The sequence below is a fragment of the Camelus dromedarius genome, chromosome 15 (genome assembly GCF_036321535.1).
Source record: "Camelus dromedarius isolate mCamDro1 chromosome 15, mCamDro1.pat, whole genome shotgun sequence".
In the NCBI taxonomy this organism is placed as follows: domain Eukaryota; kingdom Metazoa; phylum Chordata; class Mammalia; order Artiodactyla; family Camelidae; genus Camelus; species Camelus dromedarius.
In genome coordinates, this window is record NC_087450.1 from 24,601,425 (window position 1) to 24,625,998 (window position 24,574).

At 47.1% G+C, this 24,574-nt stretch overlaps 1 protein-coding gene across 3 annotated transcripts in view; it reads right to left on the reverse strand.

Annotated features, from left to right (window-relative positions):
- SPTBN1 (spectrin beta, non-erythrocytic 1) overlaps positions 1-24,574 on the reverse strand; it is a 184,407-nt gene that overhangs the window by 23,332 nt on the left and 136,501 nt on the right. For all 3 annotated transcript variants that reach the window (XM_031467034.2, XM_031467035.2, XM_031467037.2), the window contains 14 exons: positions 23,586-23,698; positions 22,619-22,806; positions 21,459-21,576; positions 20,292-20,450; positions 19,323-19,625; positions 17,101-17,254; positions 15,555-16,425; positions 15,315-15,452; positions 13,748-14,504; positions 12,735-12,937; positions 7,841-7,931; positions 2,807-2,953; positions 1,696-1,959; positions 287-511 (listed from right to left, as the gene is read on the reverse strand). In XM_031467034.2, the coding sequence (XP_031322894.1) occupies positions 287-511; positions 1,696-1,959; positions 2,807-2,953; positions 7,841-7,931; positions 12,735-12,937; positions 13,748-14,504; positions 15,315-15,452; positions 15,555-16,425; positions 17,101-17,254; positions 19,323-19,625; positions 20,292-20,450; positions 21,459-21,576; positions 22,619-22,806; positions 23,586-23,698 (3,731 nt within the window). The remainder of the gene's footprint in view (positions 1-286; positions 512-1,695; positions 1,960-2,806; positions 2,954-7,840; positions 7,932-12,734; positions 12,938-13,747; positions 14,505-15,314; positions 15,453-15,554; positions 16,426-17,100; positions 17,255-19,322; positions 19,626-20,291; positions 20,451-21,458; positions 21,577-22,618; positions 22,807-23,585; positions 23,699-24,574) is intronic.

Consider the following 24,574-nt stretch of genomic DNA (forward strand, 5'->3'; position numbering starts at 1 on the left):
GGGTGGCTGCGGGCACCTGCCCTTCTTCTCCGACACAGGGTGGGGCTATAGCCTTCAGCCCTCACTTCACCCTCCATGGCAGACTCTGTGAGTTCTCATTCTCTGTTTTTGCAACTCCTATTCTAGGGGCACCAAAACCCTTGAATTATCTTTAGCAAACCAGACAGAAAAATAAGAGTTGTACTTGGTGTGAATACACAGAGCTCAGCCAACCAACGCGGCCCGAGGTGGGTCGAGCATGGAAGCGGGAATGTGGGCACCAGGCGGGCAGGCAGGGGTCACTCACGATCTCGTCTTCCACATCCCTGTTGAACTGATGGATCTCTTTGGAGGCCAGCAGGTTCTGCTTCCTCTCGTTCAGGGGCTCCAGCAGCTCCATGAACTTGGTCTGCACGGTGAGGCGCTTGCTGTCCACCTCGTCCGTGCTCTTCCCCTCCTGGCTCAGGGCCTGTGCCTGGCTCTGTAGCTCCTCGATCTCCTTCTTCCGCACCTCCATCTGATTCTCCAGCATCTGAGGGCAGGAGACAGACCTACCTTCACACCTGAGTCAGGGGAAACACAGACAGTGCGACATGTGTCCCCCTTTGGCATCAGCCCAAGTGGAAGCTCGAGAAATATTAACACAGTGACAGCCTAAGAAACGGTTCCGCCTCCGCAAACTAGCAATCAGCATGCCACTTTGTCAGCTGACTTTAAAAAAAAAAACCCGTTCTAGGATTTCTAAAACTTGGGAGCAACAGTCAAGTTTATCCAGGAACTTAGGAGGCAAATGATGGGGGAAACAAGAATTAATTATGTGGAAAGGACAGTCTTCATCTGTCTGCTCAGAAGCCATAAGGATGTTGGAAAACAGCTTAACCAGCAGGAAGGTGTCAAGTCTTAGGTTTCCAGTTCTTTTAGGCCAGAAGGACAGCTAATGTTACCATCTCTTGATTTCTTCAATCAGAAAACTGATCATTCTTTTCAAACATGCTGGATAATCAGCTGCAAACAGACTGACTGTGTATTTACATGAGGCAAACAGGCAAAAGCAAAAGCAGAGGTGTTTCATTCAGGAAATATTGCCCTGGCAAGACCAGGTACTGATGGCTTAGAGACAAGGGGATAGCTTCTGGGAGTAAACTGACTCCTTTCTTAAGGTGGGAGAGGACTCGGCCATGCCCTGCAAACCGAGCCCGGGGAGCTCCTGGAAGGTTCTGTCACCAACTTGCTTGTCAACCTCACTGGAGCTATTATCTCCTATATTCGAAGTAAATTCGTTTGCCCTGAGAAGGGCTCTATCATGATGCAATCCCCCATCCCCAAATTTCTTACCTAAAAGGTACCCTGAACAACTCAGGTAACTATCACGTATCTACAGGTTATATAGTGAAGTATGAGAGTATGACTATGTTCTCCACGTAAACTGCGGAACTAAATGAAGTGAATATTTACTCAACTGTTGAAGGGTGATACTACATCAACTGAGATGATAGTGAAAGAAGATTCACGCACGGATGCCCAGTACTCCTAGTGACGCTGTGTCTTTCCACCTGACTCTACAAATGTCCTGGACACTGTCAGAGCCCACTGTGCTGGGTTAAAATCCCTTGCACAGGAAGCAGGTATTTGAGAACCGGGCTGCGAGTTAAGACTATGAGCACAAGGGCAGGGAAACAGCCCCGCCCCGAGAGTGCACTGGCCCCGCCCACTCGCCTGCTGCTTTTTCAGCAGGATGTTGACGCTGGTGAGATCTTTGCCGTAGTCATCAGACTGAATCTGACTCTCCAGGCCATGCAGCCACTTGTCCAGATCTGCGCAGCTCTGGGTGAAGAGCTCAGCCTTGTTTGCATCAAAGAGCCGCTGGGCCTTGGTCTGGGTGGTGGATTCAAGGACTTCCCACATTTTATGTAAACCCGTGAGTTTCTCCTTCACCACGGCTTCTGTCTCAGGCTTTTCTGAAATGAGCTGCATTCCTTCCTGGAAAAACACACATAAACACAGTTTTCAGGAGAATAGATGTCACTGAAAAACAAACCTGAGATATCTGATCTGTGATTTAGTTACTCATTTAACACACACACAGTCTTTCCACACGCAGTTCCGACTCAATAAAACCCACAATGGCCCGGTCTATTATGGCCTTCACAGGAGTGGAGCACCAAGTGACTGCTGGGGCTTTGGGACATTTAATGCTAATAACCTACAACTTCATCCCCTTCACATCACCCCCCAAGAGACCAAATGCATTATTTTAACAGTTAAGAGCCTGAAACAATATAAAGAATGTGGAGAAAGAGAAGGGACGGTGGGGAACGTCGCACGTTCAGTTATGCTACAAAGAACCTGTGCCAAAATCATACATTTTAAATTATTACCGTGTCTACTATACAGGAGTCACCCAGGAAAAATAGAAATATTATGCATTTTAAAGTTTCTCTAAGTTCTGTATCCTTGGGGCTGACCAGTCTCTGTTGCAGCCCAGTACACGTCACACGATCAAACAGTGAGGGCGCCGCCCCGGGCCACGGTCTATGGAGTGCAGCAGACGAGACACGACAGAGATCAAACCCCTGGACTCATTAAAAGATAATGGAGGCGATTTGTGCCACTGGACTGGGTTTCTGCTTTTCTCCCTTCTGCTGGGTTGAAGTCAGGAGTTGGTAAATGGAGGTGGGGCTGCTCCTGGCTGTGTAACTTCTGTTCGTGGTCAGATACGACTCAAATATGCTAAAAATTGTGCTAAATACAAAGAAGCTCATTCCTACCTCGTTCGTTTTCTCACCACAGCTGGACTAGTGGAGCCCCACCAAACATTTTAACTCACCTTCTCAATTTTGTCAAGCCATTCTTTGTTGGATGCGAGTTCTGCCATAAACGCTTGATGTTTTAACCATTTACTGTGCAGATTTCTGGCTTCATCATAAGACATGTCCTGGGCTGTAAGCATCTTTTCATTGATCCAGAGGGACAGCTTAGGAATTAAAAAAAAAAATCAGGAAGGTTTCAGAGATTGTGATCAGAGACATCAGCCTTTTTTCTGCCTGGGAAGAGGTGTTACGTCACACTATGCATACTGCATGTTTCCATGGCAACAGACAACCAAACATTCACTTTACAACTCTGAGCCGTCACAACACATATCTCCACTGTATGGATGCTGTACCTGAGCCCTGCTCCAAACAATGTATCTAATATTAAACCCAGAAGCACAGAAGTGCTCTGAGCCAGCTTTCAAACTGTTTGGCTCTCTTAACCAGCTCTTCCCTCAAAGGCTTGTGTTTAAAATTCTGCCCTGACCAGTCTAAGTCACAACCTTCTCTCTCCTTCAAATATCCATGGCCAGTTATACCACGTTAATCATGATTAACTGTCTTTTATTCCATTTGGTAATCTTTTTACTCTTTTAGTTCTACTGTATAAAAACCAAACCCCTCACTCTTTTATCCCTCCCTCCCTCCCGGGCGTGTCTATGGGAATGCCACAGAGCAGAAGTAACTTGCTCACTGCAGGGGTAAGGTAACAACAGTGTCCTCTCAATGCTCCCTTCAAGTCTGAACCAACTTCACCTTTCCCTCTAAAGCCTGTCACTGTAAAGAGTCTTTCATTCACACCAACAACACTTCACACGACTTGATTTTGAGACCCAACACATCTGCCTGGATCTGAGCTCTGAGGAGCTTCTTCACAGAGCCTGCCGGCCACTGACAGGTCTGAAAGGGGCTTCTCTTCAGCCCAGCCCCAGGCCCTGGACATGTTTCTCTTGCTGGCTCTCATCCCAATTTGTCCAGCTCCGCACTGCCTGCCTGTAGTTGGCCATGCCAGGGTCCCAACTCCTGCCCCATACAAAGCACTAGCCAGGAAGAGCTTCTGTTTGCCCAGGCGGAAGATACGCAAATACACAAAGGGTCAGCCTGGAACCAGAAGCAAGTGTCTTCAGGGGCCATGTCCCTTCTGTGTGACCATGAGAAGCCACTTTTATGCCCGGTGCTGCCACAACAAATGTGCGCCCAAACTGCAGTATGGTGCCGCCACCAAAGGTTTAGAAATGCTGTATAAAACCAAGAGGAACCCTTGAAATCAACAATCCCAAGGCTATTTGCTCGCACTCTGGGCTGCTGCTGGGAAAGGCTTCTCCATAAATTTGCTTCAACAATAGGAAGTCTGTTCTTTGGAAACGATGTCGAGGGGTGTGAGGGTCACAGGAGCACTCCGGCTCTACCTTCCCCAGGACACTCACCCACCAGGCAGGAGGGGCTGGGGGCTGAAAGCAAAAGGTAGCGAGATCTCTTATGTCACTCTTTATTAAGGGGGAAAGCAGCAGTAAATTTCATAAAGCTCTTTGCAGGCAAGGACCACAGATTTGTTCCACAACAACAGAGACACTGAATTTCCTACTTTAAAAGAATTACCTATTTTCCTTACAGTTATCTAAGTCGCTAAGATCTGACATGCTATGGCCATTCAATCTAAGGAGAAAAGAGGTTAAAAGGAAACCAAATGGCCAAATGCTCCCCTGTATTCCATACACACACACTAAACACAATAAAAGGCATTTATCCAAAGTGCAAAGGGCATTCACATATTTGCGCTATTCATAACCACCTACCCGAGAGAGATTTAAAAAAAAGAGCTACATAAAAATCAAAGGCTTATAAACAAATCTGCTCTTTGCTGAACACATCATCCTACAGATAAAGCAGCATGTAGTGCAGCACAATGAAATGGAGCCATGGAACTTGCTAGTTCATCAGCCCTCCATCAGCATTCTGGAATCAGAACCACAGTTATTATCTGTGGGCATTTACAAAGGTCATTTAAGAATATACTCATTCTCTGCAGAAAAGAACACTGTGCAGATTGGGAAAGGATAGGAAAAATGCTTTGATCGCTGAATTAAGCTCAAAGCAAAGCACTGAACTCGCTACCCCTGTGCCACCACATCTAGTTACACTGTTTTCCTGGGGGGGAAATCAGTTTCAAAAAACAGGAGGTATGGTGGGAGAGAATAAAACAGGAAATTAGTACCTTTTAAATCCTTCATTTTTCAGGATATCACCTTAAAATAACACTACAAAAATCACGATGCTCTCTGTAGCACCATGTGTAACTGGGCCTAGATGGCCCCTGCTCATTCCCCCACCACTCCGCACTGCTGCACTAAACTTACCCCTCCAGAAAGAGTCTGCGGAGGGTGGCAACCCCGGGAGGTTTCACTACCCAGCCTCCTCTAGCCCCCAACGCACGAGGAAGGCAGTGTGACAAGGAGGCGACCTGGGCTCCCTAGACCTAGAATGGTACCAGCAATGGTATTAAATCTGACCCCTGGGTGCTCTGTAAATATCTAGCAGCACAATAATAGGAAGGTTTTCAAATGTAGGACTGGTCTACATGCAAGCTCCATTCTTAGAGTCTGGATCTCTGAGAGTCTGGGGCATATTTTAATGAGGCTGAACGACGGGAAGTTTACAGCCAGGGAATAATACCTATCACCCCTTTGCTTGTACTTCTTCACTAAGGGTTTTACAGCCTCCAAACCTGACCTAAATTCCGCCACTATGTGGAAGCAGTCTCTGCTACTGTGGGACAGCTGGGACTCCCAGCAGATCCTAAGGTTGTACTAAATGATATTCAAGGAAAGAAAAGGTAAACCAGGGAGACTGCAGAGCAGTCCCAGAGAGAACTGTGAATCATCTCCGGCACAAAAAGCCCAGCCAAGACCCTTGTGCATACTTTCAGGAGAAATCACGCAGGACTGAACGCTCTGGGCGTGCCTCACAGTCACTGGTGTGTGTTAAGGAGTGAACGCCTTGAACCAAGGATGCTAATTTGGAACAAGCATTAACAAAGATCTAAAGATCTACTGAAACTGACTATTTCCTGTGATTCTACTTGGAAGGACTATCGTTTTATCTACTTACTTTTCCCACACATTTCTATTTATGAATCCACACGTATGTAAAGGGAAAACCGGGGGCTGGAAATTTCAACTGAGCTTCTCTGGCCTCTCACCTTCTGCTCATTTCCTGGCATTCTTCTTCCCAAATGTTTTACCAGGCTCACGTCAAGGAATTACATCTCATCAACTTGCCGTTTAAGCAAGGATATGGAATCCTACTGATTTCCCCAGCACATCCCCTTCTATATGGCCTGAGGTTAAAACAAGTCACCGATGGTGCTTCAAGGGAAACATCCAGGTAGTTTAAAGACCTCCAATTTGGGAAGGCACAGCCCAGGCTGCACACACCTCCTGACAACCTTCACTCCTTCCAAAGCTGAAGGACCACTTGGTATTCACTGCAGCACAGTATCAACTCCGCACAGCTACCAGTGGATCCCATTACACTCCCCGATGCCTTGTCTGGGGACATGAATGCCTCTTTTAAATGGGTATCCTCTTCAAATGGGTTGTTAATGCTGGGTGTCAGTTGAAGGGGTACTCTTGTCCTAAGCCTGTCTGGCTCCAGGCAAATCCTCCAGAGCCCAAGATTTATCAGTATGGCCCTGAAGCCGACAGACCCTGAGCGACATAGTTTAGGGGCTTTCTTTCCTTTGTAAGGTTTAGCTGCTAGAGCATATTGTAAGATTCACAGCAAGACAGCAGTTTCCTGGACATGAAGGATGGCTTCTGTCACCGACGATCTAACACGACTGTTATTAGAGCTGTATTTCTCCTAACACACAGCTGCAACTTTGCACGTGAGGGGTTTGTGATGGCTTCAGTCATGTTCTTAAGCACAGGACCTCGATCCTCTCCACACCTTCTAGCTCCCTCTCCCCAGTGTCCCTGCAGCTTCACTTAGATGCTCTTCATCCCATTTTTGCCTCTGATAGGATTTAATCTAATAAAACAGAGAGGGCTGAGCCTCACCGCTGCTCTCTGGGAGACAGTGAAACGTGATGTCCTCGTGATCTCACACATGTGAAGTCACCTAGATGCTTTCTGCCAACCAGCTTGCAGAGAGATTGTATTTTTCTGGCTGACTTTAGTTTCCCAAGTTTGCTTATTATGCATGTATCAGGGGAGAACGAAATAGTAGGAGAATCACCAGATTAATACCACATGTTAAAACTCGGAGTTTGAAATCAGGGTTACTGCTCTTGGACACGTGCCTGAGGAGCCTGAAAGATGAATAATTTCAAGGTCTTCAGTGAATAAGAAACTCATTTTTTATTTTTTTATTTAGTTGTTTGTTTAAAAATTCTTGTGTGTGGGGTAGGTAATTAGGTTTATTTGTTTCTTTGATTAATGGAGGCACTGGGGATTGAACCCAGGACCCCATGCATGCTAAGCATGCACTCCACCACTGAGCCACAGCCTCCCCAGTTCGTATTTTTTTAAATCTTTCTTACCTGGGTAGTCAAATGCAGTTCCCTTTATTCTTTCCTTTCATACTATTAAATATGTGTTACTTTAAATAGTTAAAACATAGTATTAGATGCTTTCATGTTATAGAATGTGTTAGAATATCACCACCTTTGACAATGGAAATGTCCTACATCTGTGTATCCAATGTGGCAAGCCGTGAATCACAGCTGGCTGCGGAGCACTTCAAACACAGTCAGTGTGACTGAGAAACTACACTCTTAATTTTATTTAATTTAAAATGAGATAGCCACATGTGGCTAGTGTCTTCTGTACTGGACAGCACAGTTCTAGACACGATATTCTAGATTATAATAATCTGGTTACTCTAAGTGGCAGTTTGTAGGTTAGAGAACTGACCGGCCCCACCTGCAAATTATGTAAGTGATATGAATTTCTGGCCTCGGGTAATTTTATAATTGAAAGGGCTCTTCTGCCCAATGCTGGATGGCTCTTGTTACAGAAGAGGAAAGGAGGGGTTAAAGGGAGACATACCTCCTGACAATCTTGCAGGAACTTCTGAAGATCTCTGTTGTCCTTCAGTCTCATCAGGAGCTCACTGGCTGCCTCACGATTCTTCCTATGTCTGTTATAATAAAAATAAGAATTACTTTTAAAAAAGGAAGTAGGGAATCTTGAAAAACAGAATTTATAACTCAATTCTTTCCTGGGTTTCTGTATATGCTGAAAACAGTTTGCCTACGGTTCTCAATTACATCACAGAGACAAGACTAACAAGAGAGTGTAGCATCTTCAAAATGAGTAAGCCATGGTACAATAGACCAAAACACCTGTCCCAGCCAGGCAACAGGCCAGGAAGCAGTCAAATGAGCTTCATAAATCTGGTGCAAGGGGAAGCACCTGAGCACACGCTGTTGCCCATGTTAGGAGCTGTGGGAGAATATGAAATAGATCTTCAAGAAACTCAGACCTGAGTGGCAGGCTGTGTACGCAGCTAAGAAAATATAAAACCACATGACTGGCTTTTAGTGAATGTTTCCTGATAACCAGATTCCCATCTTGAGAAGAACTCACCCAAAACAATAAACCAAGAATGAGAAGTTGTAAACGTGAGATTATCTACCTACTCAATCCCACTCTTTACTAACAGATAAGCGTAACCGAGGTTTAAAGAAGTTAAAGCACAAAACCTTAATCAAAAAAAACTTGCAAGACTTGGAAGGAGCTGCTGAGCTTGGTCAACGACAAGAGACCTGGGTGAATGTTCCCCATCTCGAACGCAGTACACAGGGCTTCTCAGCACACAATGCGGAGGTGCCAGAACTCACCACCACCAGCCTGTGGACAAGAGCCACGCGAATTCCATGAGTGCTGTGGAAAGGGCCACCTTCACATGGTCCTACTGCCACAGGGGAGAGCGGGCCACACTGAGAATCAGAAGCATTGCAGGAACACAGCTCCCCGAGAGTCCCAAGGAACCCAAGCCAGCGGGCCAGCCGAAGTGCAGGGCGTGGAGAGGAGCGAAGGGACAGTGCAAATTGGGAGGTTTGGGGTTTTATATCCAACCCCCAAGGCTGTGGTGCTTGAGCAAGGTCTCTCGACCAGCCCTCCAGCCCCCATGGTGGGGAAGAGGAAGATCATGACCTCTGACTCTGCACAACGCCAAGAAAGGGCAGCTCGGGCAGCACTTGCCACTGACTGGCTTTTAGAGGACCCTATTCCGGACCAAGAAAGATCTTACAGGAATGCCATGTGTCACCCAGGTCCCCAGTGAGCGCTGGCAACAAGTGACAGAGACAGCACCGCACCCGTGGTCTGCCTGGGACCAAAGGGAAATGCTCTCCGCTCCTACAGCTACCAGTGACTACAGAACACAGAAGAAAATAAACACAAGTAATACTGTCAGGGAATTGCGAGACACATACAATGACTTTTCAAATTTTTTTCTTTTTCAGTTGAAAAGGATTCCCTAGTTTTAGGAGAAGAGGTCTTAATAGGTTTATGCCCCTTAGGCAAAGTGCAGAAACAGAAAAATACTTCTTATATAATGCTAAATGAAAAGAGTTCAGGCAGAGCCAATGACGTAAAACTCCAAGGCACAGATGAGAAAGCAGAAACTAAAATGGTGTGTGTGTGATGGGGATGAGATTAAAAGGCAGTTTTCCACTTCCCTCCCGTTTTTTTCTTTATTGTGATTCTGCCCAAATTTTTAACAGTGGCTTTTATAATGACAGAAAACTGAAGGCCAAAGCCCCTCTACTTCACTGCTATCCTTTCTCAGAGACCAAAAATTAAAACAAAATTTTTTTTTCAAAGACTGTTACTGATTTGGGGCTAAAGGAATGAGTCATCTAAAAATGTGGGTGGGGATGGAATGTCAAGAAAAGCTCTTCAAGTTCCCAACCCTCAAATTCCAATCACCACCTGTAGGGGTTTTTAAGAAAATAAAACAAACGTTCAGGAGGAAGGTAACCTGAGTTGGAGTTAAGTCACAAAATGCAGGAATCCTGCCTTTAGTCAAAAGCCTTGAATAAAAGGGCCCGTTCCCTCCTGTGGCGTCAGACGAAGATGCTACCATGGCAGGGAACAATCAGAGACACGGGCAGTTGCATCAGGACGTGCAACCTTGAAGCTCATGGGAATGATGGAAGTAAAAATAACTTCAAACACTATCAGACAACTCACTGAGAGACACATACCACCAGACAGAATCTTGAATGTATCTCTTACATAATCAAGATTTACACGTGCCCAGCAGATTTGTCTGGACAATTTTTCTCTTGCAGTGGGTCCATGGAGGAGGCAAAGGCCTAATGGTAACTTAGGGTCCCGTGTCCAAATGACACAGATCTGCGAGGCATGATGATGGCCTCTGAGTAATGTGCTCTGTGGAGTGAAAGCAGCTGTACTAGCAGCTGAGACCGGTGGCTGCTCAGAAAGCCCCAGAGGGAAGAGAGCGTGGCTGCACTGTGTGCTTGTGGTAACCGACAGTGCTCATGGGAAGTGAGACCGGAAAGGTCTTTCAAGGCTGGATCGTGGATTTACTTACAGGGAAGGACCTTCTAAAAATCGGCTGTAGTTTCCCACAGTCCTAAGAGTGCTCTCTGGGGTGAGGTTAAATCTCTTGCTTTATTTCCATCTCTTACCTACAGTGAGACTCAAAATGAGGTGGATACGGGGTTTAACTCTCCCTCTAGTGAAAAGCGAAGAACTAAACAGGTATCTGTGGCAAAGTGGGATGGTAATTTTAAAGCTTTTTCCCCATGTGAGACAGGGTCTGGCTTTATGAACTGGACACTTTTTCCTTTTTTCACAGGACGGCCTCGGGGCTGGAGTCTTCCTGAGCCAGGAAGCTCATCCGTTCGCATCCCCCGGGCAGGCTTGGATGGCAGGCTCCTTTCCGCCCAGTCACAAGCACTCTGAAGGCCACTCACACCCCACCCACATCTGTTCAGAGCCAGTGTCTTTGTTCTAGTACTTTTTCATTTCAACAGACTCAGTGGTAACAGGCGAGATTTCCAGAATGTAAGCACATTATGATGATTTTGCGTTCTACAAAAATAGCTTCACAGGAGCATCAGAATGTTTCTGGACAGGGATCAGATCTGAAGGATTAGACATTTACTTTAGCTTGTGCTCCAACACCACATGGAACTCAGATTTGTGGGGGTTTTTTTTGTAACAGACCTGTATCCTCTAGAGTCAGTTTCAGATCTTGAGGCCTCTGGGGATGTTAAAGTGAAATCAGAATTCAGTAAACACTGGCCGAGGAAAATAAGAAAACATAGTCCTCCTGAGGGTAGATCAGTGGAAAGCCCCGTCCCCCTTCCATCTTTCCTAGGCTTATGGAGAGAAGAACTCTCCTCCCACTGCCTTTTAGAAATAGGTATCCTAAGGGGACCTTGGAACTTTAGGAGCCCAGGTTCTCCAACAAGGGCAAAAGGAAGGTTAAGCCACAGCTGAGAGATGCTGAAACATTTTCTCATATCCCGGAATCTCTGGTCTTGACAGCATCACCTGCTTCCAAGCCCTCGCAGCTGCAGCACCGGGGACGTATAAATACACTGAAGAAGCTGCCAGGCAGCTGCACGCCTGCCTGAATACAAGTGTCCCCAACGGCCAAGCCCGCTGTCAGGAAACCAGCTGTGTGCACCTAACGTGGAGGAACGTGGGGTATCATGTTTACAAAACAATGAGAATTAACATTAGGAGAAAAGGAAATTCTATTTCCAGGTTAAGAATTCCTTGCCCAATGCTTGTTTCTCACACTCATCTAAGAAAGGCCTGGCAGAGAGATCTTTTCTTCTTATTTTTTCCAGCTATTTAAAAAGCAACAGACACAACATTATCCTAATGTACCTTACACCCTATTTCATAGTACCACACTTAGGGTATATGGATTCGGGTCTAAATCAGCGCAAAAGGCAGGCTGGCTAAAGTCAGGAGTTCAGTCTTTTTTGGGGAAAGAGTAATTCCCTCTCTTCACTGCATATCATAAAAAGTTCATCTGGCCCAGGGTCCCAGGAGACCCTCTCAGACATGTTAAGTAAAGAAACACTCTGAGCAAGGAGTTCTTCCTCTTCACTGCACTTGAAGGTCACAGAAGCCTTGGGGAAGAGCTTGTTTCTCGATGACATCAATCTCACAATGAGCCCTTAAATCCACCCAAACTGGGACCAGAGAAGATCAGCTGGAACAAAGGATAGCGACTGACTGAGATGAGCCACCCTGGGACAGAAGTGGCCGGCCCAGAGCCAGCCCACGCTGGTACATCCAAACCAGATCTGCCCAGACGTAGCACTTCAGTGATAACCAAGGCAGACAGAGAGTTAGGGATGTCCACAGAGAACACTGGCCTTCAGGCAGGGAGAAAAATCTTTTGGAATACAAAGAAAGAAAAAAGTAAAAATAAAAACAAGATCACCTAATCTTGGAGATGCCTTGACAGAAGAGGAAAAGGATCTTTTCTCCTATTATGAAGAACTCACGACAGTATTATCCAAGCCAGTTTTCTAAGAAAGGCCTGATGATGCTCCTTTGTAGCTCTGCCTGCTACTCAGGACCAGCAAACCTTGCCCTCCCTCCCCACTCCCCCCGACAGGCCTCAGAGGAGTCTTGCATGGATGAAGGTGAGTGTGGGTGGAGCTGGGGAAGCGCCTGGTTCTCGGGGTCCCGTTAGGTGACATGCTGGATATCACCTCTCAAAGGGCATGGCTTACACCCTGAGTGCCACTCAGCACAAAGACATCTTTGGTTAAGGATTAGTTTGGCTTCTCAGGCTTTTCTTTTGTAGATTAGATTTTGCTAGGTGCCCATATCCTGCCTGCTGGGAAATTTACACCCACAGCCCCAAGGACTGTGGCCAGTGATTCAGATGTTATAGACTCCCAGGGTGGACAACTCCCTTAAGAACCTCAGGGCACCATACCTGTCATCGATAGAGTCCACCTTCTCCTGGATGCGGTCTGAGTTGATGTTCCCATCGCTCACCAGCCTCCGGCCAGTCTCCACAACTGCGTTGATCTTCTCCTCATTGGCATCCATGGTGGTCATGAAGTCCTCCTGTTTCTTAATAGCTGCTTCAGCTCCTTCCAAAGTGGTGGGCATTTCAGTATGGGCCAAAACATATTCCTTATTTAAAAAGGGGAAAACAAAGTTATAGCAAAATGAGACATCATGAAACACAACTCACTTCCGGAAAGACAAAAGCACTCTTTCCTACACCCTACGTTTTCAACATATGTGGCAACACATTTGCTTTGTTACACTTAAATGAAATTATGGAGTCAGATGACATACAGTTGGGAGGGAAAAAAAATCCTGTGCAATACTGTAAGTGGTTAAATGCTCTAAACTTCTTCCCAAAGTGAGTGAGGGAAGTAAACAAAGGTTTGTGCATCAGCCACAAGAGTTCACTCATGGGCTCATAAGGCAATAGCAACAGGCCCTTCAAACTCCATCTTTTAAGAGAGATTAACCATCAGGATGTTGGTGGTCAACCTCAGCTCTTTTTCTCTCTCTGATCTCTGCCTTGTGTCATTGTCATCAGGAGAAGTCCCTGAGCATGGAAGACAGCCATTCAGGGGGTAAAAAACAAACAAAAAAACCCCCCCAAAAACCACCTCACTGTACGTTTTAGAGGAGATGAATAATGTAACAGAACATTACCAATTGCATGAGCCACTACGTGGACATACTGTGAACTAAAGAGGTCCTCAACAACAGAACTGTACTTCGCAAGGTAAGAAAGCCCCTGCAGGAACCTTCAGCTCCTGACCCCTACACTGTCACTGGTTTCAGTGCCTTAGAAGGAGGGAGAAACTAATGTCTCTCAGTTACTCTTCTGATTGCACATGGTGAAGTTTAAACTGGCGGCCCCGTTGGCAACATTTCCGAAGGCAGGGAGGCTGCTCCCACAGGGAGGTGGCGGGGATGCTTTACCTGGTTGTTAAGAAAGGCTTCAGCCTGCTTCGTGTCCCGCAGGAACTGCTGGTAGGCGTGGGACTGGGAGAGGAGGTTCTGCCTGTTCTCCCACATCTTGTGAAGCTCGTTCCAGCCGGTGTCCAGCGCCTGCAGCCGCTGCCGCAGGAACATGTACTGGGCGTCGGTCTGGCCCTGGGTGACCATCTCACCCATGTCCCTCATCTTCTGGTAGTCCTCCTCGTAGTTGTCGATCTCGTTTTTGATGTTTTCGTGCTGCGTCAGGAGCTTCTCGGCCTCGGTCAGGGTGTTGGGCATGTCCTCCGAGGCAATGGCCGTCTGGGTCCTGGAGAGCCAGGACTGGAAGTCGTCCAGGTCCCGCAGGAACTGCTGCAGCTTGCTGGCCTCGCCCAGGGAGGCCTCGCGGTTCTTCAGCGTGGTCTTCATCTCTTCCCACACGTCGCTGATCTCGGCCAGCCGAGACAGGATGGCTTGGGCCTGGTCGGGGTGCTCGGATTCCAGCTTCTCGGCCTCCTTCTGCAGGTCGCTCAGCTTCGCCTCGATGGCCACCAGGTCCCGCTCCATGCCAGTCAGCTTGCGCTGCAGGGCCATGACACCAGCCAGGTCGTTGCCCAGGTCCTGAGTGGATTCGATAACTTTGGTCTTCTCCCGAATCCAGGATTTGGTTTCGTTGCACTCAAGATGGTAGTTCTGGATGCTCAGGGCAGACAGGAGAGCATCCTTCTTCCGGTCCACCAGCTCCCTGAACTGACTCCACCTGTGGGTGCAGGGGCGGCAGAGAGAGCAGTGTGAGAGAGGCCAGAAGTTCAGAGCCAGACACTGACATTAACAGTGATGGTCAAAGCTGCAATTTTCTCCCCTCCATCTCAACTTTGACTACGTGTCTTTGGAAAATCATCTCCCTCAATGTATGGACACCAAATATCATCACCGAAACTGCTCAGGGACACAATATAATCTGGAAAAGTCTGACACAAAAAGGGACTTGTAAAAGAGCTGCAAAGTGAGCAGTGATAACACATCTTTCCCCCAAAGGGTCCCCTAACTCATTTACATGCATATTTTACTTATCCCTGAGCTGCACCCTTTGAACATACTCCACACCCAAAGGCTGACTGTCACCTTCAGAACCCAGGCCAGCTTGCCACCACGACCTACTCAAATGTGTTTATTCAACAGAAAGATAAGGCCAGGACAAAGGTCTACGTTGATAATCAGGACTTTCATTGGCCAATTACCTCTCTAACAGGCTAAAACCCTGGCCCAGAAATTATTTTAAAAGGGATAGCACAGGTGCCACGCTGATGCTGTGATCCACCAGGGGTCTCACCCAGGCCCTTGCATCCCACGTGGTGAGGGGCTGCCCCAACAATGTCACCCCAGAGGCACTTCTTGTAAAACCAGGGTCCATCAAAAGGCAGATGCCAATGCCATGACATCAGCGCCACGATGCCAGTGACCCTGGGCAGGAAATTCCTGACTGTGAAGCTCAGCAAGTGACATCACCACCCCACCCCTAGCCAGCTGGGTGCACAGGGAGCCGGCATGCCTCTGGCCTCCTGCTCACCTCGTGTTGAGCTTGTCCTGCTGGGCCTTGATCTCCTTCTCGCTCGGGTGGCCACTGTGCATCAGCTGCCGTGCGATCTGGTTCACCACCGCGACCCGGGAAGCCTGGTTGTTCATTTCTGGTTCCAGGCTCTCGAATCTGCAAAGGCAATTCGACAGGGCGGTCACCTCCTCAGTTGCCAGTGGTCACGAGGGGTGGACAGGCCAGCTCCCTGCAGCGTCCCTGTCGCACCCCGCTCACCTGTGCTGGATGACCTCCAGGTCCTCCAGCTTCTCTGGGATCTGCATGTTGTTGAGCCACTGCTCCTTCTCATCGATCCAGAGCTCGCAGGCGTCGGCCTCGCTGAACATCTTGTACAGGGCCAGGGTGTCCTGCAGCGCCTGCTTCCTCAGCCGTGTCAGCTCGGCCACCTCCTTGTAGCGTTCCTCGATGCCTGCCAGACGGCCCTGCACATCGGGAGACTCAGCGTGCTCCTGGGGGAGGGCGCCGGCCTGCTCGTGCAGTGAGTCGATGGTAGGCCGGTAGTTGGTGATCTCCTCAGCCACATCCTTGTGCTTCTTGACCAGAGACTGGGTGGAGTATTCATCGTGGCCCACGTCGTTGCTGGAGACGATCTTGAGGATGTCCAGCATCCAGGCGTCGATGTCATCGGCGTCCGCCTGGAACTGGTGCAGCAGCGAGGCCTCCTCCAGGCGCTTCTTGCGGATGGCCGAGAGCTGCTCCAGGTGGGCCCACTGCTCCCGGATGTAGGCGATCCGCTCCCGGATCTTCTCCGACCCGAAGTGCTCCTCAGCAATCATGTCTTCGCCCTCCTTGATGGCCTGCTCGAAGTGGCCGCTGCGGCCGCTCATCTCGTCCTCGAATGCCCGGTGCTTGCTGAGCAGGCGCACGACGCTGGTGAGGTCCTTGCCATAGTCATCGGAGGACAGGATCTTCTCCTTCTCCCGGATCCAGCCTTCCTCCTCCGCCATCTCCCAGAAGAACTTCCACAGGCGACGGGACTCCTCCAGGCGGGCCCGGCGCTCGGCCGCTAGCTGGCAAAGCTCTTGGTAACAGAACTCCATGTGGGCCACGCGGTCTCGGATCACCTGGGGGTCGCAGGGCTTGTAACCTGTTTAACGCCAAGGCAGGCACATGGGTGATGGTGTTCAGCCCAGGCTCCTGCACGTCTGCAGGCAGTAATCTACACCCCCCCGCTCTTCCTACTAGATTACCAGTTCACTCTAAGTGCAGGGCCACGCTATGGGGTAACGGAGCACCTTCTAGGATTGTGTTTGGAAGAGGAGGGAGGGGTAATGGTAGGTGGTTTTTGTTGTTGTTGTTTTGCCTCAAATATTATTATTTTTTTGGATCACTTAGGAACCAAAAAAACTCACAAACTGTAAGAAAGAAGACAGCTGCGTTTAACTGTTTCTAAAATAGGACAAAACCAAATCCTTTAAAACATCCTTTAAACAAAGATACGTACAACCAGAGGTATGAAAGCCATGAGATGTCTGAGCAACCACACTGGTTGTGGGTGAGCATAGGGTGTGGTCTGGCCAGTTTCACTCCCCAAAACCAAGCCACTCAAACCCAAGCAGCATTCGAGTATTTAAGGTAAAGACAGATTCATTTCAGAAAAGCAAGATAGAGTAAAATCATTCAGAAGACCACCCTACTGCATCTCATTATACCCAGGACATGGCCCTCTGGGAACCCACAGTCTCTTCAAAGGCCCCATCTACTTCTCTCAAACAGATCTCTGGTGATGAGGCTGTTAATATCTCAAACAGTCCATCCTTACCTTCCCCATCTGTTGCAAACTTCTGGGCAGAGGCATTGACACCTCTCACCCGTTCTGCCTGGATGCCAATGTCCGCTTCAACCAGGGCGTGCTTCTGTAACAGGTCTTCCACGCCGAGCAAGTGTTTGCCGTAGTCTTGAGACAGTAATAGCACCTGCACACAAGAGGCAACAGAAAAGGTGCCCATGAATACAACCCTCACTTCAGTGTCTCCTATTCTCTGGATGGGATGGGAGCCAACAACCGACCTGCACCCTCCCTCTGGCCAGACAGCCTCCCCGTATTTTTAGGGGAAGGTGATGGAGAGCAAACCAGGGCAAAACAAACCCCAATGCCGGCAGCAGGAGAGACATAATAAACTAATGATTGTCTACCTTGGAATAAGCAAGACAAACCTATACTAAAAAGTACAAAACGGGGGGAAAAAAAAGGAAGGGGGAACCAGTAAGAAATATAAACTGAGTCTCCAAGAAGAAACTGCTACAGTAACAGCTGTTCCAGAAGATAAGCTATACAAAACAGTAACAGACTCATAGACATAAAACACAAACTTGCAGTTGCCTAGGGGGCGGGGGGTGGGAAGGGACAGACTGGGATTTCAAAATGTGAAATAGATAAACAAAATTATACTGTATAGCACAGGGACATATATTTAAGATTTTGTGGTAGCTCACAGCAAAAAAAAAATGTGACAATGAATATATGTATGTTTATGTATAACTGAAAACTTGTGCTCTACACTGGAATTTGACACAACATTGTAAAATGACTATAACTCAATTTAAAAAAAAAGAGAAGATAAGATAAAGGTAATAGAGCTGTTTCATGTCAAAGTTTAAACAAATCTCAAAGAAGTTGCTGACACCTTAACTGGACGCGCTCCTCACCTGAGAGCTCATTGGTATGCCTCTGCAAAACTTACATAGTCAATGGGAGAAGAAATCTATTTGAAAAGCTTATAAACCACATCTCTAACCAAGTAAGAACAGGGTCAGGTGACTGTCATGTTTAGGGAGTCCTGAGCAACACCTTTGGTGGAAGTTTGAACTCACTAACATTTTCTTTTATTTCTTCCATCGGCCCAGTTTGGAGGTCTCATCATACATCTTCTCCAGATGGAATTTCTACTTTATTTTTATTTCTGAGGAATCTCTGGCCCAATCTGAATTATAAAGTGCATCGTGATTTCTAAAATGAAAAGCAGCTCTCTACTAGATTTTATGAAAATTTCTATTTTAAGAGATCAAGATAGACCATATATGAGAACATCATAAATCTGGGACAATAAGAGGGAAAACTGATGGTATCAGGTGACCTTCCACCTCTGTCTCCTGCCAGGAATGGTTCAAGAGGTAAGCCAAAGACCACGGCTTACATCCCAGGAAGGAAATCTGTTGCATGAGGTCAAGCTTGGGAACATGGTGTGCTGAGATAAAGAAGGCTTCAGGGTGCGGCCTGCAAACTGCCCTGTTCTGTCCTGGCTGCGAGGTTTCCAGCAGGGGAACTGCTGGACACGGGTGAGCTTTCATCAGAGGCCTGCATCAGAGGACGTGGACAGGCTCAGGACTATGGCACCATGCAAGTCTCTTCCTGCAGGGGCTGGAGAAAGCTGGGAACTCTGCGCTCAGAGCTGTCAGGAATGGAATGCACACACCAGCCCCATCCCGTGACATGTGCACACAGCTCACACTTACTCCTCGCTGTAACCAGATGAGGCAGACAGTAGGTACATGCTCCACGTACAGGTGAGGGAGGGAGGCTCACAGAGATTTGGAACCTGGCTGCCTGGTTCCCGGGCTGCGTTCTGTCCAAACTGCCTGCTACTCTTCCATTTCCCCACACCACTTGCCTGGACCCCTCCCCAAAGCAGAGCCACTCACCCAGATCAGTGAGATGGGAAACTAGCTCAACTCTGAAGAATTAAAACCACAGGAAAACCACAATTTGATTGATTTTCCCAGCATGAATTATATCTAAATTAGATCTGCATCACAGCAGCAGACCTCCAGCTATGGAGCTGGTCGTCGTTACAACTTCTTCACGCTTCACATCTCATTTACCTCGTGAGCTAACAACCTTCCTGGCGGGGGACGTGGGTCTTCTCTGGCTGTCAGTGGCAGTTAGACCAGGGGTGCAGATGAATGTTGGGGGGTTAGTGGGTGGGTCCCAGAAAAGAGAGGCCTGACTGGATTAGCTCTGGCCTCCACTCGGCCCAGCTTTACCTTCATTTCATCCATCCAGTCCATGATGTAGAGCATTTCCTGGAATATTTTCTGCAGCCCCAGGTTCATCTCGAGACGCTGCCTGCGGGCCCGGAGCAGCTCCAGCAGGTACTCCCAGAGCCGGATGACGTTGTCCTTCCTTGCTGTGATGCGCTTGATATCGTGGTAGTTCTCCGCCTCCAGCTCCCTGGCCACGGCCACCACGGCCTGCACACGCTCCTCATACGCGGCAATGTCCGTCTCTATGGCCTCATGCTTTTTCGTGGCGGCCTCGACTGCGGGAAGGTCAAATCCAAAGTTGTCCTAAGAGAAAAGGGAATGAAAAGAAGTACAAATTCAGAAGCCATTCAACTGGAACAAAGAAACAGAGAATGGAAGTGGAGCCCCGAGCACACCCCTTAATCTTTGGTAGTCCCAAAGCCAAACATCAACCTCAGAGTCCCAGCTCCCACTGGTCTCTGCCTTCCCTGGGGCCTGAGGACTGTGCCTGAGCTCAGATGTCATCCCCAAAGCAAACCAGCAACTTCTCACTTTGCAGAAGGGCATGGTTCGTATGTAGCATCTGACTTATGAGACAGGAGGAGGTGATGGCTATGTTAAGCCAAACAGGAAAGAAGTCATTTATTTATTTCATGACCAGTCTACCTGCCTTCAAGGGGTAAGCTGGCCAAAGACTTGGGGAAAGAGGGAAATGCTTAAAAGCTACAGAAATGTGAATGTTTTACACACACTCACTGGCTCTAAACAAACTCTGTTTAAGCTACTTCCAGATCTATGAAACATTAGCTAAATAGAAGAGAAAGTATATTGGAAATTATAAACATCCTCTTCATGAGAAGTGGTGAGATGGCTTAACAGCTGCTTCAGAACACTGGGTGTTAACTAACAGCTGCCCTAAGGCCCCTGGGTACGGTCTAGGTTCTAGGCCACCCAGGCAGCAATTTCTCGAATGCTGTTCTAGAGTAGGACCTGAGACACCAGACGCTGGTTCTCGCTCAGCCAGGTCTCTCTCATAGCTGCCTTGCGGTCGAATCTGCGGGCGAGCTGTTCCAGTTTCTCCTGTCTAATGAGCTCGTTCCGCAGGGCCAGTTCTCGCTCGTGCTCCGCTTTTTCCAGTCTTTCCCAGGCCTGTGGAAGTGAAAGAGAACAGTTTCCTGCAGTGTTCAAGGAACCGTCCTTGGCTGCGGTTAACAGCCAGTGCTTCTCAGAACTACCCGAGAACTTAAAAGGGAAATCTCATTTCCATCCTCAGTGACTCAAGCCTTGGGAAAAAACTCCCTTTTCTCTCAGTTGAGTCCCATGGGAACACTCTCCCCAATCTAAATCTAAAGATTCTGTGTTGCATCTGGGAAACAAAATGGTGTGCATATGGAGCAATGTAACTAAGTTACAAATCTCTTACTTTAATTGTGAGGAAACAAAGTATTTTCAATGGTTCTGAGCATAAAAAAAAGATAAATAATCTTTCCGAAGAAATCATATTATGAATCTCTCATCTACATCACCCTGAGTCACTTGTTTTTAATTCAGGAGTATTTTTTTCAAAATTCTCATCAACAAATAAATTCATTCCTATGAAATATATCTTACTTCGTATTAAAAAATTTCCACTGAAAAGAATCTAAATGTGAACAACTGACCACAGTTTTAGATTTTTTAAATTTCTACTTGGGAATAATGCTCACTGTGAAATTTTATAATTGCAGACATAATAAGCATGGTAACAAAAAATTTTTGACAGCTTCTTTAATGGAAGGAGCCCAAATCCTAAACCCCAATCTCTAGGGAGATTCCAGATACATGAAGTAAGACTTTGAGTTCTCCCATCTTCAATTTAAAGATGTTTTGAGTCAAATGCCTCAGACAGATGAGAGGTAAATTGATTGTGTACCTGAGTAACAAGATAAACAGGCTGAACCAAGACAGGTTTGATAAAATCTAACATCCCCCACCAAACCTCTGACAGGCTGGTCCACCACAAGCACTCCCCCGACCCTCCACATTGCCTGAGCAACAGGTGCCACTTATCAATGTGGCAGGACAGGAAGGAGCCTTTCAAAATCACTTAGCAGTCAAGACCCAGTGAAAGAACCTGAAAGTCTGGCCCTCCCGGGACACCAGACGGATCCATTTTACCTTGTTAATATCAGAGATGAGCTTCCCCTCCCGGGGCATGTAGACCTTCTGGTTATTGGCCCTCATCTTGCTCTGAATAGTGAAAAGCAGGACTTCCAAGTTCCCCTTCTCAGTAAATCTAAGCAGAGAAAACCAGCCATTAAGATTATCTACTCTATTTTGTTCCTTCAAAGGGGAAAAATTCATTTGCTTCTGGAGGAAAAAAAAACTTTATGCAGCCACACCGTTTTAAAAGTCATTTATCTCTGGTTTGATTTATGTGGAACGCATGTTAGAGAAACCGCAGTGGGCTAGTTTTGGGGCATTGCTGACCTCAAAATGGGGCCAACTGTGGGATTTTCCTGTGGCTGTTTGCTGTGACTGAGATTTATATTTGGGGGTACAGAATACTATTCTTCTGTTAACCAACTCCATCAAGACTTAGACCCCAAGCCCTGGATGGTGAACTTGTTTCATTCAGAGAGCATAGCTGAATGCATTCAACAAAGATCACTTTAAACTACTACCCGCTGTCACTGTCAATGGGTTGCAGGGACCTCAGCCAGGAATTCACAACTAAGTGGAGCTTTCAGGAAAAGGAGGAATGACTTTTGCTACAATAAGCAAGAGATAAGGTCCACAATCCTTACTGGACAATTATGCATTTTAAAGATATGTGAAAAATCAAACTTTTGAGGGTAGTAAAACCCGATCCGAACTGCTAAGAAACTACTGTCTTTATTCATACATTGTGAATATTAACACAATTTGCTACAGATATGTCGGTGGGCTTGATTATGAGTTACTGCCTCAGACTCACCTGGAATCTTACAGTACACAACATAACATGCATCCCGCTACTTCTCTAAAATCCAAAAACTATGGAACTCTGAAACACATTAGGCCCAAGAATTCTGGATAAGGAATCGGGGACCTGCACCATTTCTTGGGATTCTCATCTATCCCAGGTATCAGTGGCACATTTCTACTGGAAAGGGCTCACAGAGGGTATGACGTGTAACACAACTCAGCAACAGAGGCTCAGGTGAAAAGGAGCAGGACAGGCTGCTGCTGAGAAGCATTCACTGAGAGAGGAGACCACACAAGTCAGAAAACGGGTCTGTGGCTGCCATGATCTCTCTTCCCACGTTAAGGGTAACGTGTTCCAATCTGCATCTTACTTGGGTGGTTTCTCCACAGTGCGGTATGTGTTGAATGCCTGAAGCTGTTGCTGAACCCCAACCAGCGAGTTGGCAAATTTGCGATTGTTCAAAATAATGATGGTTTGTTCAATCCATTCCAGAAGGTCGGAGGCAAGGGATTCATACTTTTCAATCATTTTTTCTGTTTCAATAGCATTGTCAAGCACCTGCAGACAAGAGTTAGAACAATGGAAAAGCAAGATCGTATTGTTACTTAGAGGGAAACATGACTGCAGCCCTATAGGAAGCACACACACACTTAATGACTGGCTTTGAACGGGTCTAGGAGGCTTTGGCACAAGCACTTTTAAACTCCAGGAACCATTTGCTAAAGGCACTCAGATTGTGGATATTACTTGTGAGCAATGACATCTTAACTCAACTGCAACTGGTTTCGTAACCTCCCAACCCCCAGGCAAAGGGTTTAAGATCCTGAATGACTCCTGATGCCTAAACTCCAAAATTCCTAGAGACACAAAAAGGGCTCTATTTTGCTAGGTCCTGTCCTGTGAATCCCTGTGACGTTTCCTTTCTATTGCGCTGGGGAGACAATGTCATCTGGTCTGATGTGTTTTGAAATAATACATGGCAGGGGCAGGAAGATCAGCCAAACGAAAAATACTGAGGCCTTTCCAAGTGGGGTAAGTGGGATTTTCACTCCCATGACGTCAGGCAACTCAGATTCTCAATACTCAATTTTCTGGCAAAGCTGAGGGGAGGGATGTTTCTGGGTCTGAGATTCCCCCTGAAAGCCCTTCCTAAATATTTAGCCACCACTCCTACTTCCTGTTGCTCTTTGGGATGGAGTGGCTTCTGCCCACTTCCCTGCCGTGTGAAGAGTCCACCACGATCTCCTAACAGCTGAGTGCCTGAGTGCGTGGCGGCAGCACATTAAGACATGGCCCTTGATTATGTCCCACGACTTACAGAACTAGTGCGAGCTCACCTTTCCAATTCGTTTTCCTTCAACAGCCAAGGCCTTCATCTTGGAGAAGTAGTGGTAGTAGGTCACCACGTAAGTGATAATGGACTTCTCATCGGGGTGGTCCACACTGATATCTGTAACCCAGAGAAGCCTCTGTTCAGTGCTCTGCTCAGGGTGCCGCCGCCCAGGCAGCAGGAACAACCCAGGACAGCTGCTCAACACTGAACAGGCTCATGTTTTTGTTTTTTGCACTTGAGAGTTCTGCCATCAGTGTGTTAATTGTACAGCTAACTAACTAATGAGGGTGAGACCCCCTCACTGGCTCTTTTACCACACAAATACTCAAAATGCCTTCTACTGCAATAAGGACACAAAAGTCTTAATAGACACAATTCTTTCTCTAGAGGATCCCAGGCCACCAAGATGACAAAATATATGTAAAACTACTATACAGAAATGAAGAACATAGTAAGAATTCACTCAGCATTCTTAGCAATGTGGTTACTACTCAGATACACCAGGTCCACCTCCCTACCTCCCCCATCTACCAAGCTGGTCTGTGCTTCAGTTCTAACTTTTTTCCCTAGTCACTAAGTCTACAGACATTGTTGTCTCCTTGTTACCCATGTCCAGTTAGTCACTAAGTCTGAAAACGAATGACGAAATCATGGTCACTCATGGGGCTGACTCTCATGGTCACACAACCAGGCCTGACACAATGGCTTCCTCACTGGATCTCCCTGTTACTCAATTCACTTTACACACTGTCCCTAGCTGATCTTCCAGAAACACAGCTGTGAACACACCTCCTCCTAGACTGAGTTACTCAAAAGTGCCCTGCAGTCTGAAAAATAAAGTTTAAGCCCCCAAGTTCTCCATGAATTGCTGTAACTTTCCTTCCTTCCATCCAGCTTCAAATATTTACAGGCTTCCTTAAAGTGCCAGAATTCCGTTTCAGGCATTCTACTAGTTCTTCTAAGACACCTTAGATCTGAACCAAACGGGACTAT